The sequence below is a fragment of the Nannospalax galili genome, unplaced genomic scaffold (genome assembly GCF_000622305.1).
Source record: "Nannospalax galili isolate Female #2095 unplaced genomic scaffold, S.galili_v1.0 scaffold1488, whole genome shotgun sequence".
NCBI lineage: Eukaryota > Metazoa > Chordata > Mammalia > Rodentia > Spalacidae > Nannospalax > Nannospalax galili.
Genome location: NW_008358859.1, coordinates 1,014,674 through 1,028,633, shown reverse-complemented (window position 1 = coordinate 1,028,633; position 13,960 = coordinate 1,014,674). Strand labels below are relative to the sequence as shown.

Genomic DNA, 13,960 nt, shown 5'->3' with positions numbered 1-13,960 from the left:
CCCACCCCCCACCTCCCACCCCTCGCCCTGTCCTCAGCTCACCAGCCACACCAGGACCGGGCAGTGACCCATCTGGGCTGCAGCGTGTAGTGCGGTCATGCCGTCCTGGGCTCGCAAGTGCGGATCCGCGCCGCACTCCTGCACCAGGTACTTGGTCATCTCCAGGTGGCCCTCCTGGCATGCCAGGTACAGGGGCGTGGCACCGTTGTGGGTTCGGGCATTCACTCCCCTGAGAATAAGCAACACCCACCGTGGGCTCCGATGCCCGCTGCCCTCTCTTTACAACCGGCCTCCTTCCGCCCCTAGCCTGGAGCGCTTCAAGAGTGTCACAGGCTGTCCTTGATGTCTGTGGCCCAGTCCTGCAGTGCTGGCCCTCAGGGCACCCCACCACCTGCCCCTCACACCCCACCATCTATAAAGCTAGGCAGACCCACATTTAAACTAATTTCAAATCACATTTTTTAAAAAAGACAGTCTATGTAGCTCTAGCTGGTCTGGAATTCTATGCAAATCAGGCTGGCATCAAACTCAGAGATCTGCCTGCCTCTGCCTCCTGAGTGCTGGGATTAAGGACGTGTGGGACCCTGCCAGGCTATTTTTAAAATTATTTTTAATGTATTTTAACTGTATGTGCATGAGTATTTTGCCTGCCTATATATAAGTGCACCCATGCTGTGCAATGCCCAGGTGGTCAGAAGAGGGTGTCAGATCCCCTGACATTAGAGTTACAGATAGTTGCTAGCCACCATGTGGGTGCTGGGAATTGAACTGACCCAGGGTCCTCTGCAAGAGCAGCCAGTGCTCTTAACTGATAAGCCATCTCTCCCGCTCTCCCCCCTCCCTTTTTTTTGAGGCAAGGTCTCACTATGTAACCCTGGCTGACCTGGAACTCACAGGGATCCATCTGCCTCTGCCTCCCAAGTATTGGGATTAAAGACGTGCACCACCACATCCAACTTACTTGCATTTATCTATGTGTGTGTGTGTCTGGACATTAGGAGGTCAGAGGACAACTTGTGGGACTCCATTCTCACCTGCCATGTTGTTCTCAAGGACTGAACTTAGGTCATCAGGTGTGGTAGCAAGCACCTTACCCCACTGAGCCACCACACCAGTCTCAGACCCACCCTGTAGCCCCCAGCTGGCCTGGAACTCACTCTGTAGACCAGGCTGGCCTCAATCTCACAAAGACCTGCCTGCCTTTGCCTCCCAAGTGCTGGGACTAAAGGCATGTGCCACCACACCCGGCAGACCCAACACAGACTCAACATTTTAACCAGTATCCATGAGGAGATGGTGACCTGGTCTTTCCTACCTTTTTAACGACTCTGGCTGTCACTGTGTATTCCCACACTTGCTGTCTGATCGCTGTGCCTTTCTCTTGCCCCCTCCATCTGGAATGCCTCTTCCATCCTCCTTAAGGCTCAGGACATGCCTCTCTGTGAGGCCTGCCCTGATTTTCCTGGGGAGAACAGGCCTTCCCACCCTGTGCCCCATACCCCCTGGAGGCTCCTCCTGCCTTGGGGCAGTTCTGTGGATGGCCCAGCAAGCTTCATGAGCTGGGCCTCCCTCAGAAGACTGAGTTCCCAGAAGGCAGGACTGGAGGGATACCAGGTAATAGGTAGAATGCCCAGTTAAATCTTAACTTCAAATGGGACATCAATTGATATTCTAGCATCTTCCAAATATAGCATGGAACATGCTTATATTGAACATTACTCATCCAAAACAGTTAATGGGACATCCCGAGCTTCACTATTAATGATTTTTATTTTTATTTATTTATTTTTGGTCTTTTTGAGATAGGGTCTCCCTGTAGCCCCAGCTGTCCTGGAACTCACTATGTAGACCAGGCTGGCCTTGAACTCATAGAGATCCACCTGCCTGAGTGCTGGGATTAAAGGCGTGCACCACCACGCCTGGCTGGTGGATCTTTCTTAAGTCTAGTTGGTTTTCGAACTTTGCAGAGGAGCAAATAAGGTGAGGGCATGTGTTGTGGTAAGCGGTACAGGAGCACATGGGGATGTGGTGCCTGCGCATAGTAGGCATGCAGGCAGTGCAGAGGAGTGGGGAAGAGCAGGTGGGACCTGTGTCCTGGAGGTTTCCCCTGTAGTCTGGGCTTTTGGTTGTCATAGCCCCTTATTCTCACTCCCCCTACCCAGCAATGTCCTAACTGGGCAAAACGGATCCAGCCCCACTGATGGGGTTCAGTTAGGGAATCCTGAACCTGGCCACTAGGCTGATGGCTGTGGGCTGCCCAGAGTGCAGTTACCAGAAAGGGACACTGGGCGGAGCCACAATCTACTCTAGACCCAGGAGCTGCCTATCACCTTCCTATTCAAGAGGATAAACATGATGGGGGGCTCCATCCTGTTATGATCTTTTACATCCCCACCCAAACATCCTCTCCCTATTCATATGTCCACATATCAATCAGAGCCACAAGCCCCTCCCTCACGTGTCCAGTGGCTTGCCTCTCCCTCCTCCACCTGCCCTTTGCCCACTCATCGCGCCTACATGATTAAGTCCTTTTCTTTTATTTTCTTTTTTTTAAATTTTATTTTATGTGTATGCATGTATTGCCTGCATGTAGGTAAGTGCACCCGAGTCGTGCAATGCCCACGGAGGTCAGAAGAGGTTGTCGGATCCCCTGGGACTGGAGTTATATGGACAGTTGTTAGCTGCCATGTGGGTGCTAGGATTTGAACCCAGGTCTTCTGCAAGAACAAACCAGTGTTCTTAACCGCTGACCCATCTCTCCAGCCCTCAATTAAGTCAAACATGCTCTCTTCATCTCACCCATGGTCTCCCAGCGGACGACTTGCTGTCTTCAAGTCCCTGGCTCTCTGCCCACTCCCCTTCCCCTGGATCTCCCCTCCCCAGGATGTTTGCACCCAGCACTGGGCACCCATTTCTGGTCTCTCCTTCCTTCTTGATGTGGGCGTATCTTCTTACACAGGGCTGTCATTTACTGGGCTAGTGCTGAATCTGGTGCTTTAGATATCTGCCAGCAAGCTGGGTTATAACCCCAGCTCTTGGGAGGCTGAGGCAGGAGAATCACTGAGAATTTGAACCCAACCTGGCCTACATAGTTAAGATCCTGTTTCTAAAAACCTAAAACAAAATAAAAGAGTAGGTCCTGCCTGTACAACACAGGGCAGACAAAAGACCAACCATCAGCCACACACCTCTTCTTAAAGCCATGCTGGCTCCTGGCTCCAGCAAGTCCCAGCACCAACGTCACCCACACACACTCTCAGGCTGGTGTGTCAGGAACAGCCTGTTGAATATTTCATGACCAACACTCAGCGGCCTGAATTATTCACCCTGTAACCAAGGCACAGTGAATACTGGGGTCCTGGGGATTGGACGCTAGAGGGGGCCACCCCCAAAGCCTGCTGGGTTTTCAGGTGGGGAGAAGGTGCACACAACAGAGAGCCAGATTTGTGTGAGCCCTGCCCTTCCAGTAGCCCCTGGTTGGCAGGTAGCCCAGCCACCTAAAAGGAACTGGACAGCAGGGGGCAGTGCTGTCCACAGCCGCTGCCAGCAGAGCACCTGACAGCTAATAAAGGTCCCATTATTACTAGCAGCCTCTGCCGTCAAGACTCCTGTTATGGAGTGGAAGACCCCCAGGACACGGGGCAGGTCTGCTGATGGGCCATGATGGACAGGGGTGGTCTTAGCCAGTTCCCTTTCTTGCTTGGTTTGGAGGCAAGAGGAAATAAGGACTCCCTCCCACTCACTGGAGAAAACTCACAAAAATGTGGAGAAGTATCTATTTTTATTATATATATTTTATTTATTTATATATATATTATATATAATATATATTAAAAATATATTTTTTGGTCTTTTTGAGACAGGGTCTCCCTGTAGCCCCAGCTGGCCTGGAACTCAGCTGTGCATGGGGCTGGGGCATGACAGGGGTTGCAGGAAGTCTTAGACTCTGATTTGAGGAAGTCCCACCTCCCTTATGCTGGGCCACAGAGTTCCTTCTCGTTTCTGAATTCTCAAATCAATGCTTTGGAAGTGGGGATCTCCATTGTGCCTGGGAGGACAAGCCACCTGGGGCTCTGCCAAACATGTGTCAGGCTAGGCTTCATGCCTGCTGTATGTGTGAGGACCCTGGTTAAAGGGAACAGGGGGAATCTTGGGAACCTTCTGACCTCTAGACTCCTGCCTGGCTGTCCTGTAGCTTAGAGTGACAGCCACAGGCAGCTGTTCTGTCCAAGCCCTTGTCCTGTCCCTCCACTCACCACCTCACTCTAACTCACTGTGTGGGACCCCAGCACAGAGTTACTCTGTGCAATCTGTTTCCTCATATGGCATTGCTTATTAGCCTCTCCACAGGCTCCTGTGTGCAAACACTAGAGCACCTCAGGAAGCTGAGCCTGTCTTCTGACAGGAGGGAGCGCTGGGCTTCCCCAGTGGCTGCCATCCCGGGATTGGATCTCAGCATCCCCCAGCCTATCCACGGTCTCCAGGGCATTGCTCCATGTTGATAGCCAGTGGTCTCCATTCTCACCTGACTTGCCCTCCTTACCAGGTGCCCCCTCCAAGCCGCTCCTTTGGCTGCCTGGTTCACTGGGGCGCAGAACAGTCTTCTGACTAAAGCAGGTCTCTTAGTTTTTTTGCCTCAAACATCCATCTTACCACCATGTCAGTCATCTTGGTAAAGGACACCATCCCCCCAACCCCCTTTCTCTTTCTTCCTCGCTCTCCTGTCTTTTTTTTTTTTTTGAGACAGGGTTTCATGTAGCCCAAGCTAGCCTAGAACTCACTATGTAGCCAAGGATGACCCTGAATTCTGATTCTTCTGCCTCTGCCTTCTAAGTGCTGGGATTACAGGTGTATGTGGTGCTGGGGAGCAAACCCACAGCTTTGTGCATGCTAGGAAAGCAGTCTACCAACTGAGCTTTGTCTCTAACCCTTTCTTTTTTAAAAAAATTTCCTTTTGCAGCACTAGGAATCTAACTCAAGGCTTCATGCACACTAGGCAAAACACTACCACTGAGCCTTACCCAACCCGTACCCTCTTCCTTCTTTTTTGGCCTTTTTGAAGCAGACTCTCCCTGTATCAGCTTACTGTTTAACGCTGCCACAAGGAGCCAGGGAGCAATCAGCACCCCATGTATCAGACTCTGGTTAAGGAGCAACATGTCTAGTGTTCCCACTGCTAATCACTTCTCCCCTAAGGGAGGTGAGGAAGGGGCTGTATATACAAGAGGCCCATCATACCTCTTAGGTTAAGAACTTGGCCCAGAGAAGAAACACAGCACTTCCCAGAGAAGGTTTTAGACCAGTGCACTGACCTCCCAATGCATCAGGAAGTTGATGGGAGATAGTTAAACTTCAATGTCAAGTTGACTAAATTTAAAATCACCAAGGACACACCTCTGGGTGTGTTTGTAAGAACATTTCCAGAGAGGTTTCACTGAGGTTGGAAGACCCAGCCTGAATGTGGGAAGTATTAGCCCATCTTTTGAGGTTCTGCACTGACTAGAAAGGGGAAAAAAGGAGGAACTATCTGGGTACCAGCATCCCTCTCTGTCTCCTTCCTGTGGACACAATGTGACCAGCCATCTCATGGCTCTTACTGATGTACTTTCCCATGATGACAGACAATATCCTCTTTTTATTTATTTATTATTTTTATTTTATGTGTATGAGTGTTTTGCTTGCAGGTAGGTAAGGTAGGTAAGTGCACCCAGGTCGTGCAGTGCCCATGGAGGTTAGAAGAGGGTGTTGGATCCCCTGGAACTAGAGTTATAGAGAGTTGTTAGCTGCCATATGGGTGCTTGGAATCAAACCCAGGTCCTCTGCAAGAGCAGTCACTGCTCCTTTTTTTTTTTCTTGTCTTTTGAGATGGAGTCTCCCTGTAGCCCCAGCTGGCCTGGAACTCACTATGTAGACCAGACTGGCCTTGAACTCACAGAGATCCACCTGCCTCTGCCTCCCAAGTGCTGGGACTAAAAGCGTGTGCCACCACACCCAGCCAAGAGCAGTCACTGCTCTTAACCCCAGAGCCATCTCTCCTGTCCACCTATGTCCTCTCTTAAATTCTGAACCCAAATAAACCCTGTAAACTGCTTTTCTCAGGTATGTCATCACAGCAACTAAAAACACGTACACCTATGACAGTCGCAGAAGCCAACACTGGCATGTATCTCTCCTACCCTTCCAGGGCCTCCCCTGGCTCTCTATTTAGCTCCATCTGATGTGCCCCAGCCATGGCCATCCCCTCACAATGGAGCTCTGCACTGCCTCTTACTCAGGTGTCATCAGAGAGGCCTTCCCTGACCCCCTCCACTTAAAGGACCCCACATTGCTTCCTATCAAACAGCCCAGTCTGCTCTTGAGTTTCTCCCAATCCAGCGGGGCTGGCTGTATCCACAGTGCAGATGGGCTGGACAGAGCTCAGCACACTGTGTTGAATGAGTTAAATGTGTCAGTGAGTGAGAAGAGGCAGCCAGGCCGGGAGCTGTGTGCTCACTACAGCCTCAGCCTATCAGGCAGAGTGGGCCCGTTTGCTGCAGGAAGAGCCAGAAAAGGAGCTTCATCTGTGGTCACATGCAGTTACCTGTCACCAGAGATGGACCCAGAGATTCTGGACTCTTCATCACTCCACAAAGACCCACTGCATGACAGACACTGGACACCCAGAGGGAATAAGATAAAAAACCTGTGGCCCCATTAGTCACTGGAACAGACAGTAAGACAGCCCAGAGGCATGTGGAAGGCTGTGCCAGTGAATGATAAGGGCCCAGGGGCCCAAGAGGAATATCCCAAGAGTTTTTCCTTCTCTCCAGCCTCAAAGCACAAAATCTGGCTGAGCCCAGGGCTCCCCCACCCATCTCCCACCCCCAGCAGCTTAGGCCCCAGGGCAGATCAAAACAGACATGGCAGAAGCAGAGCCAGCTGGAAGGGGCTATTGGGCCCTAGAACCCCCGCTGGAAGGGTGCATAGGAGCAGAGCAGGTCTGCTGGCTCTTTGCTCCTTTTCAGTGGTGTAACTGGGAATCCGGACACCATGTGCACCTCAGAGTCAGTTGTGTTCCTGCTCAGCCACCTGTCTCCATCTCTCAGACACATCCCCCAGATCTCCCAGCTTAGGGGCTCCTTACTGCAGGGTGCTCAGAGGAAAAGGTCTCCCACCCCTTGGAAGACTGTGGCAAACCCTCTGCTTCTGCAGATTCAGTCCAGTGAACTGGGACAGACTGGAGAAAGGGGTTGAGTACAGTGTGTTCCTATAACCTCAAGCACTTTCCAATGCCTCAGGGCATAGCCCGGCCTTAGCCAGGCCCTCCCTGAGGCTGCCCAGCTCTCCTGTTCTCCTGCAGCTTGTCAGCGCCATGGCCAATGGTCACCCACAGCCTCCCTGGGCAGGATCGAGTTTCCCACAGGTAGGGATGCCACCCTTCCTCCCTCATCAGTGTAAGAGGGAGAGTTGAGCCCTTGTGAATAATTCATAGTGCTTCACAGCAGGCGAGGAAGGCTCACAAGAGCATGGAGCCACTGCCTCAGAGCAAGGCTGTGGGGTCCTTGATGGGACCCTGGGGCCCCGGGGCATCTTAGTGTCTAGTGTCTCCAGTTCCTGGCCATTGCTGCCACAGCCTTAGGGGAGCACAAGTCTCCACCCCTGAAGCCAGAGGCTATATAGGCAGACCAACCCCTGACTCTAATTCTCAGTCTCCCTTCCTGCCTTAGTCTAGCCTGGCAACCACACAAAGGCACCTCCTTATCAGCCTGGTCACACACCATGGCAGAGAATGGAGCCCAGGCTGTCTGTCCACCTCCCTGAGATTCATGGTGACTCCTAAATGACCTGGCAGCTCCTCAGGCAGGCCCTTTGGCACAGAGTCAGCACCAGGGTCCAATCTTAGCCAGCACCTGGCATAGCTTGTGAGGTTTGGGGTCCCCACAGGCTAGAACCTACAAGGGTGTTGCATGGAGCGTTCCCAAGGGTGGGGAGCTCAGCTCATGAAGAGCTCCAGGCTTGTAGTTAGTGCTGGCTTCTCACTAAGGCAGGCTCAGGGACCAGTGCTTCTCACTCATACTTACAGAGCAGGGTTGGAGCCCTGTCAGTGCACACCACTGGACTCTGCTGGCCCTGCTGCAGTGGCCACGAAGTGGCTGTGGAAAGAAGCCATCCTGGCACACACCAGTGTGTCTGTCCTATACGAAGTGGCCACATTGGCCTCCAGCCTGCTCCCTGGTGGCTGGTAGCCCCAAGGCACCCTCAGGAATGGACCAGTGATGGGCCTGACCCTTCCACTTTGCAGCCACTTTTTTGCTAAGACTAGGGCCACCCACTTAGACTGACAAGGGGCACTGGCCAGAGCCCTCACCAGGCTCAGGTCCTGGTGGACACTATTCCTCAGGCAGGATCCATGTTCTTTCCCTGAGGCCTCCTGCCCCTACCCCCCAGTATATCTAAGGCTTGGTGGCCTCCTTTCCCAAGACTTCCATGTGACCCTCTTCTCTGCAGTGAACCTCTTTCTTCCACATGCCCCCACCGTGTACCAGGAACTCCCAACACTCAGGGGCCCAGGGAGGTTTAGAAGCCATTGCCCTTCAGTGGCAGGAATGGGTCAAGGGGCCACAGAAATGAAAAATGTTCTAAAGATGGCCTGGCCATGACTCGGGGGCTAAGGAGGGGTGCTGGGACTGAAAGGCAGCTCTCCCCTTACTTTTGATAATTGACATGGCCTTTATTTGTGCGATTGGGTCTAGAAGGTAGTCTTGCCCCAACACCCCATTTAGAATGGTCTTAGAAATGTGCACAAACTAAAGTTGGAGAAAACTGAAAGTAAACAAGCACCCTGGGGTGGGCAAATGACCTTGGCCTGTGTGCCCAGAGTCCCAAGTCTAACTGCAGGGCCTGAAGCAAGCAGCTGTGGCCCCCAGAAGGGCTGCCTGGTAGGCAGAAATTTCACTGTGGCCAGAGCTGTCTTAGGCCTAGACAAGGGCCTTTGGCCCCCTCCAGATGGCTCCTGGAGCAGTCACTGGTAAAGAGATGTGGCAGGTGTGACTCCAGGTTTTCCTTAGCATCTCTCTCTCTCTCTCTCTCTCTCTCTCATCTTTGAGACAGGGTCTTCCTGTAGCCTCAGCTGGCCTGGAACTCACTGAGTAGATGAGGCTGGCCTTGAACTTACAGATCCGCCTGCCTCTGCCTCCCAAGTGCTGGAACTAAAGGAGTGCCACAACACTTGGCCAAGCTTTGGTCTCTTACCAAGAGAAAGTTCCTAATGATCAGGAATCTTTGGGCTGGCTGTGGTGGTACATGCTTTTAATCCCAGCACTTGGGAGGCAGGTGGATCACTGTGAGTTTGAGGCCTGTTTGATCTACACAGTGAGTTCCAGGCCAGCTGGGGCTACAGGGAGACTCTATCTCAAAAAAGCAAGCAAGCAAAACAGATCAGGAATCCACAGATGCACTCATTTACATAGCAAGGATCAAGAGATCCTGTTTCAAAAACAAAATAAAAAGGGAATTCCTAGGGACTGGAGAGATGGCTCAGTGGTTAAGAACAATGGCTGTTCTTGCAGGAGACCTGGGTTAGATTCCCAGCACCCACATGGTGGCTAACAACCATCTGTAACTTGAGTTCTGGTCTCCACAGGCTTTGCACAACACAGGTGCACTTACATACATGCAGGAAATATACTCATACATACTTTATAAAAATAAAAATAATAAAATATTTGAAAAATTTAAGACAAAAAAACAAAAACAAAAAAAACAAAAAAACTGGACGTGGTGGTGCATGCCTGTAGTCCCAGCGCTTGGGAGGCAGAGGCAGGCGGATCTCTGTGAGTTCAAGGCCAGCCTGGTCTACATAGTGAGTTCCAGGACAGCTGGGGCCACAGGGAGACCCTGTCACAAAAAGACCAAATAAATAAATAACTAATAAATAAATAAATAAATAAACAAAAAGGGGAGTTCCTAGCCTGGGAGTATGGCTCAGTGATGGCATGTGCAAGCCCCTGTGCTTGATCCCAGTACCAGAGCAAAGCAACTAATAAAAAAAGAGAAAGTCCTTACTCAGGGTGATGTCCAACTAGAAGCTTCATTGAGGGCAAGTCTCCTTTGGCGGCAGCATAGTGGATGGGCAGGGCACCCGAGTCTGTGGCCATGGTAGGGTCCCCACCACCATGACACACCAGCCAGTTCACCACCTCGGGGTGGCCAAAGCGGGCAGCCAGATGCAGGACGGTGGCACCAGAATTGTCTCTGTCCTGTGAAAAGAGAGTTGGTTAAGGTTCTGCAGCTTGAACCTGTTCCTGTCAGGGGCTCAGGCCACTGCTAGCCTCCCTTAGACATGATTTAGTGGTGGACCAGATCCTAGGAGTTTGAATCCTGCTTCTGTCTTTAGGCAACTACCACACAGCCTTGATCCTCTGTCCATAAGAAGCAATGCAACATGGGATCTCAGAGGCCTTCAGGACATGATGGAGAGGTACCAGCACATGGGGGCGCCCCAAACATGGCAGCCTGTATCATAGCAGGAGCCCAGGCTCTAGTTACCCAGGAAAACCCGAGTGACTCAGTACACTGCTGCGCTGGGCAGGGCCAGGAGGGATGGGCAGCTGAGGCCACAGCAGACTGGCATGGGGACTGTAGGGGGTACTCCCTGCATCCGACCTTGATCTTCCTCCTCTTCATTCCCAGGAGTCACAAGGGAGGAACAGAGGTGTCTGTCCATCTTGGTATACCTCCAACAACCCCACCCCCACACAGGAAACTGCCCTCCTGTAGACTCTCCTGTTCCCAGCCTCAGGAACAGGCTGTGTTTTTGCCCTGTGGAGGAGGAAGTTACTGGCTACTGGTAGGCAGGGTCTGGGGCAGTCAGTCAATGATGTAGGTGTGCGCAGGTGGCAGTCTCTGTGAGAATCTGAGTAAGACCCCTGGAGGCACCACAGAACCCGTCGGCCCAGAACTGCTGAATGTGCCCTTTCCATGTACCCAGTGTGTATATTTTTGGGGCAGATGCAACATGGGATCTCAGAGGCCTTCAGAGCCCCTCAGAGGCTGAGGGGCTGCTCATGGGCAGGGAGAAAAGGACACAGAGAACAAGTGTCATGTCATCAAACTGTGGAGGTCGAGTGGTAATGCTGTCCCACTAAGGAGGTGGGGAGGATTATGGGACAGAAAGCAAATGGCCCACAGGAGCTAAGGAAGATGCCAGAGTTCCCCACTGTGTGTTGTAGGTATGTAGAAACTTGTTCAGTTCTCCCTGAGCCCGGGGATAGGGTTGGCTGGAGGTGACCCATGTCAAACCATGATGAAGTATGTTTGCAGCCTCAATTCTTGAGAAAGGCCCTCCCAGCCCACTGGTCTTGGGCACTGTGGGTCTGAGGCTCCAGGGCATCCCCATAGTTCAAGACTTCTGGGTAGTGGTGGCATTAGGAAGATCAGAGGCCTATGGACTGTGTCCTGTGTCCGAGGTATCATTGGCTGTGTGGGCCCCAGAGTCTCTTGTCTGGGGCCCACACTCTAAGTTGCTTTTCTCTCTGGGCTGGGCAGGACCAGGGATTGAGGTTACCCACCACTACACCCACATCCACTTCTGCCCCTGGTACTGTAACCTGCTTGGGGTAGAGGACAGGAGATTGGGTAAACTGGCCACAAGGCCACTTGTTCCTTTCACCTCCTCTGCAGTGATAAGGAAGGCTTCCGGCCAGGATTGGGCATCAGGTTCAGGGAGGAAAAGGGAGGCTTCCAGAGCCAAGGTTGGACATGGAATCAGGGAGGCGGGCACTTCCCAAAAGAGGAGGTGTAGGCCTTGTAGCTGTGGGTTACATGGAAAGGAACTCCTGATAACAGGGCTGGGAGATAAGGAGAGGGGAGTGCATCTCCGAGGAAGGCTGGGAAAGTTGGGGCTTGCCCTCCAAGGACAGGCAGTGGGCGCTGTATTGGATCACGGTCAGACATGCAAGCCAGCTTGAGGTGGCTTCTGCCCATTTGACCTATGGTCTTTGAAGCCTTTTTGTTGTTGGTTGGTTGGATTTAGTTTTTTGAGATTGAGTCTCATGATGTGGCCCAGGCTGGCCTTAAACTCACAGCAATCCTCTTGCCTCAGTTTCCCAAGTGCCGGGATTACAGAGGTGAGGCCCCCCCCCATGCTCTTTATAAGGAGGAAATCAGATCTGCTCCCTCTCTCAATTGGCTGCCCAATTGCTGACCTCAGCCCAGGAGACCCTCTAGGCCTGGCCTGGTGGCCACCCGTCTTCATCCCTCTCCAACACCCTGATCTTGGCCTTCTTCCAACACGACGAGAATGTGTGCAACCTCAGGGCTTTTCACATCTTATTCTCTGCTGGGAACTCTTTGATCTTCTCTCTAGCCAGGACTCCGCTGGAAAGTCCTTCCTCAAAGTGAGCAGTGACCTGGTGATCTGGGGACAAGTGACTTGGAGTTGGAACACCTAAAAGTACTGATGTCTAGAGGAATGCCTATGTCCTGGTCTTGGGGAGCAGCCCCCCATGTCTCACTACCCTTGTCCCACACCCTGATTTAGGGACATCTTCATCTTGGCCGGATTGTGTTGACCCTCCCTCCAGTCCCAATCCCAGAGAATTTGGGCTTCTAATTCTGCAGCCCAGTCTCTTCAGGCTGCCCTGCCCTTTGAAGCCTGGGCCGCCCCTCCAGGATCCCGTGCCTAGTCTATCCTAGGACATACCAGCCCCACTGGGTCCAGCTCCCCTCAGATTCTGATAGCAATCAAACAAGCATCCAAGCCCCCAATCTCGGGAGCCCACCGCATCCAAAACCTCTCAGAAAGGAAGTGCGTGCAAGGAGGCTGACCCCACCTCCACCCACCCTTGAGCCACCTTGGGGACTCACCTGCGCTCTGCAACCACCCTGCGTGAGCAGCCACTGCAGGCAGGAGAGGTGGCCCGTGGCAGCGGCGTCATGGGCCGGCGTGGCACCGTTGCGCGCGCGGGCGCCGGCCGGGAGGGCGACCTTCTCCACCAGGAAGCGCATACAGTGCAAGTTGCCAGCGCGGGCAGCGTGGTGCACCGGCAGCGCGTCCAGCGGGTCCCGGAGCGAGGCCTCCAGCTGGCCGGCGGCGTGCAGGGACTTCAGCACCTCCAGGTCGCCCTGCCGTGCCGCCAGCAGCGCCTGCTCCAGGGCCATGGTGCAGCCCGCGGCGCCGCGACCCTGCGCTTACTTCGTTCCCGGGGGCCGCATGCGGGTGGCCGTCGGGGGCTCGGGGCTCCCGGGATCTCAGCTCCGCCTCCGCAGCGCTCTGGGGCAGGGACCCTGTGAGTTCTGGGCTTAAGCCTGGGACCCGCCCCCGCCCCGCCTTTTCTATGCCCCGCCTATCCTGAGGTTCCCCCGCTCCCCCCTTCAGGCGACCGGGGCAGGTGCGCTTAGAAACTCTTTCTAATTTGCGTCACTTATAAATTGGATAGAATTCGAGCGCCATCCAATCACAGATCAATTCATTCAGCTGCCCGGTGGCCACCTTGGACTGTCCCAGGTTCTGGGGACACTAGCCAACAAGCGAGCGCAATTACCAGAGCAACAAATGTCCCTAGAACCTGAGCACGGGAGATGGGAGACAGGAAATGCTTTGGGTTTGAGTGCAGCGAAGGGTGTAGCAGGAACTCAAGGGCACCACCTCGAAGCCCACCAAATGGAAAGTGCTGTGTGCTCAGCACTCGAGACTCCAAGGAGCCTCCAGACCCAAGAAAAAGAAGGAAGAGGAGACAGAAAAGCAAAGGAAGGGGCCAGCAATACGACTCAGCGGGTAAAGGCGCTTGCAGCCAAGTCTGATCACCCAAATTCGATCCTCAGGACCCATATGGTGGAAGGCAAGAACCGACTCCCACAATTGTCCACTGACTTCCACACGTGCGCCATAGCATGCGTGGTCCCCCTCCATAAATAATTAAATGTAATAAAAGAAATTTTATTTAAATTACCTTTTTCTTAAAGGAAAGAAAGGAGGGAG

At 52.9% G+C, this 13,960-nt stretch overlaps 1 protein-coding gene across 2 annotated transcripts in view; it reads right to left on the bottom strand.

Moving 5' to 3' along the window:
- Positions 1-13,140, bottom strand: part of Espn (espin) — a 30,449-nt gene extending 17,309 nt beyond the window's left edge. For both annotated transcript variants that reach the window (XM_017795430.1, XM_017795431.1), the window contains exons 1-3: positions 12,847-13,140; positions 10,045-10,238; positions 43-229 (exon numbers count right to left, since the gene is read on the bottom strand). In XM_017795430.1, the coding sequence (XP_017650919.1) occupies positions 43-229; positions 10,045-10,238; positions 12,847-13,140 (675 nt within the window). The remainder of the gene's footprint in view (positions 1-42; positions 230-10,044; positions 10,239-12,846) is intronic.
- Between the last annotated feature and the right edge of the window lie 820 nt (positions 13,141-13,960).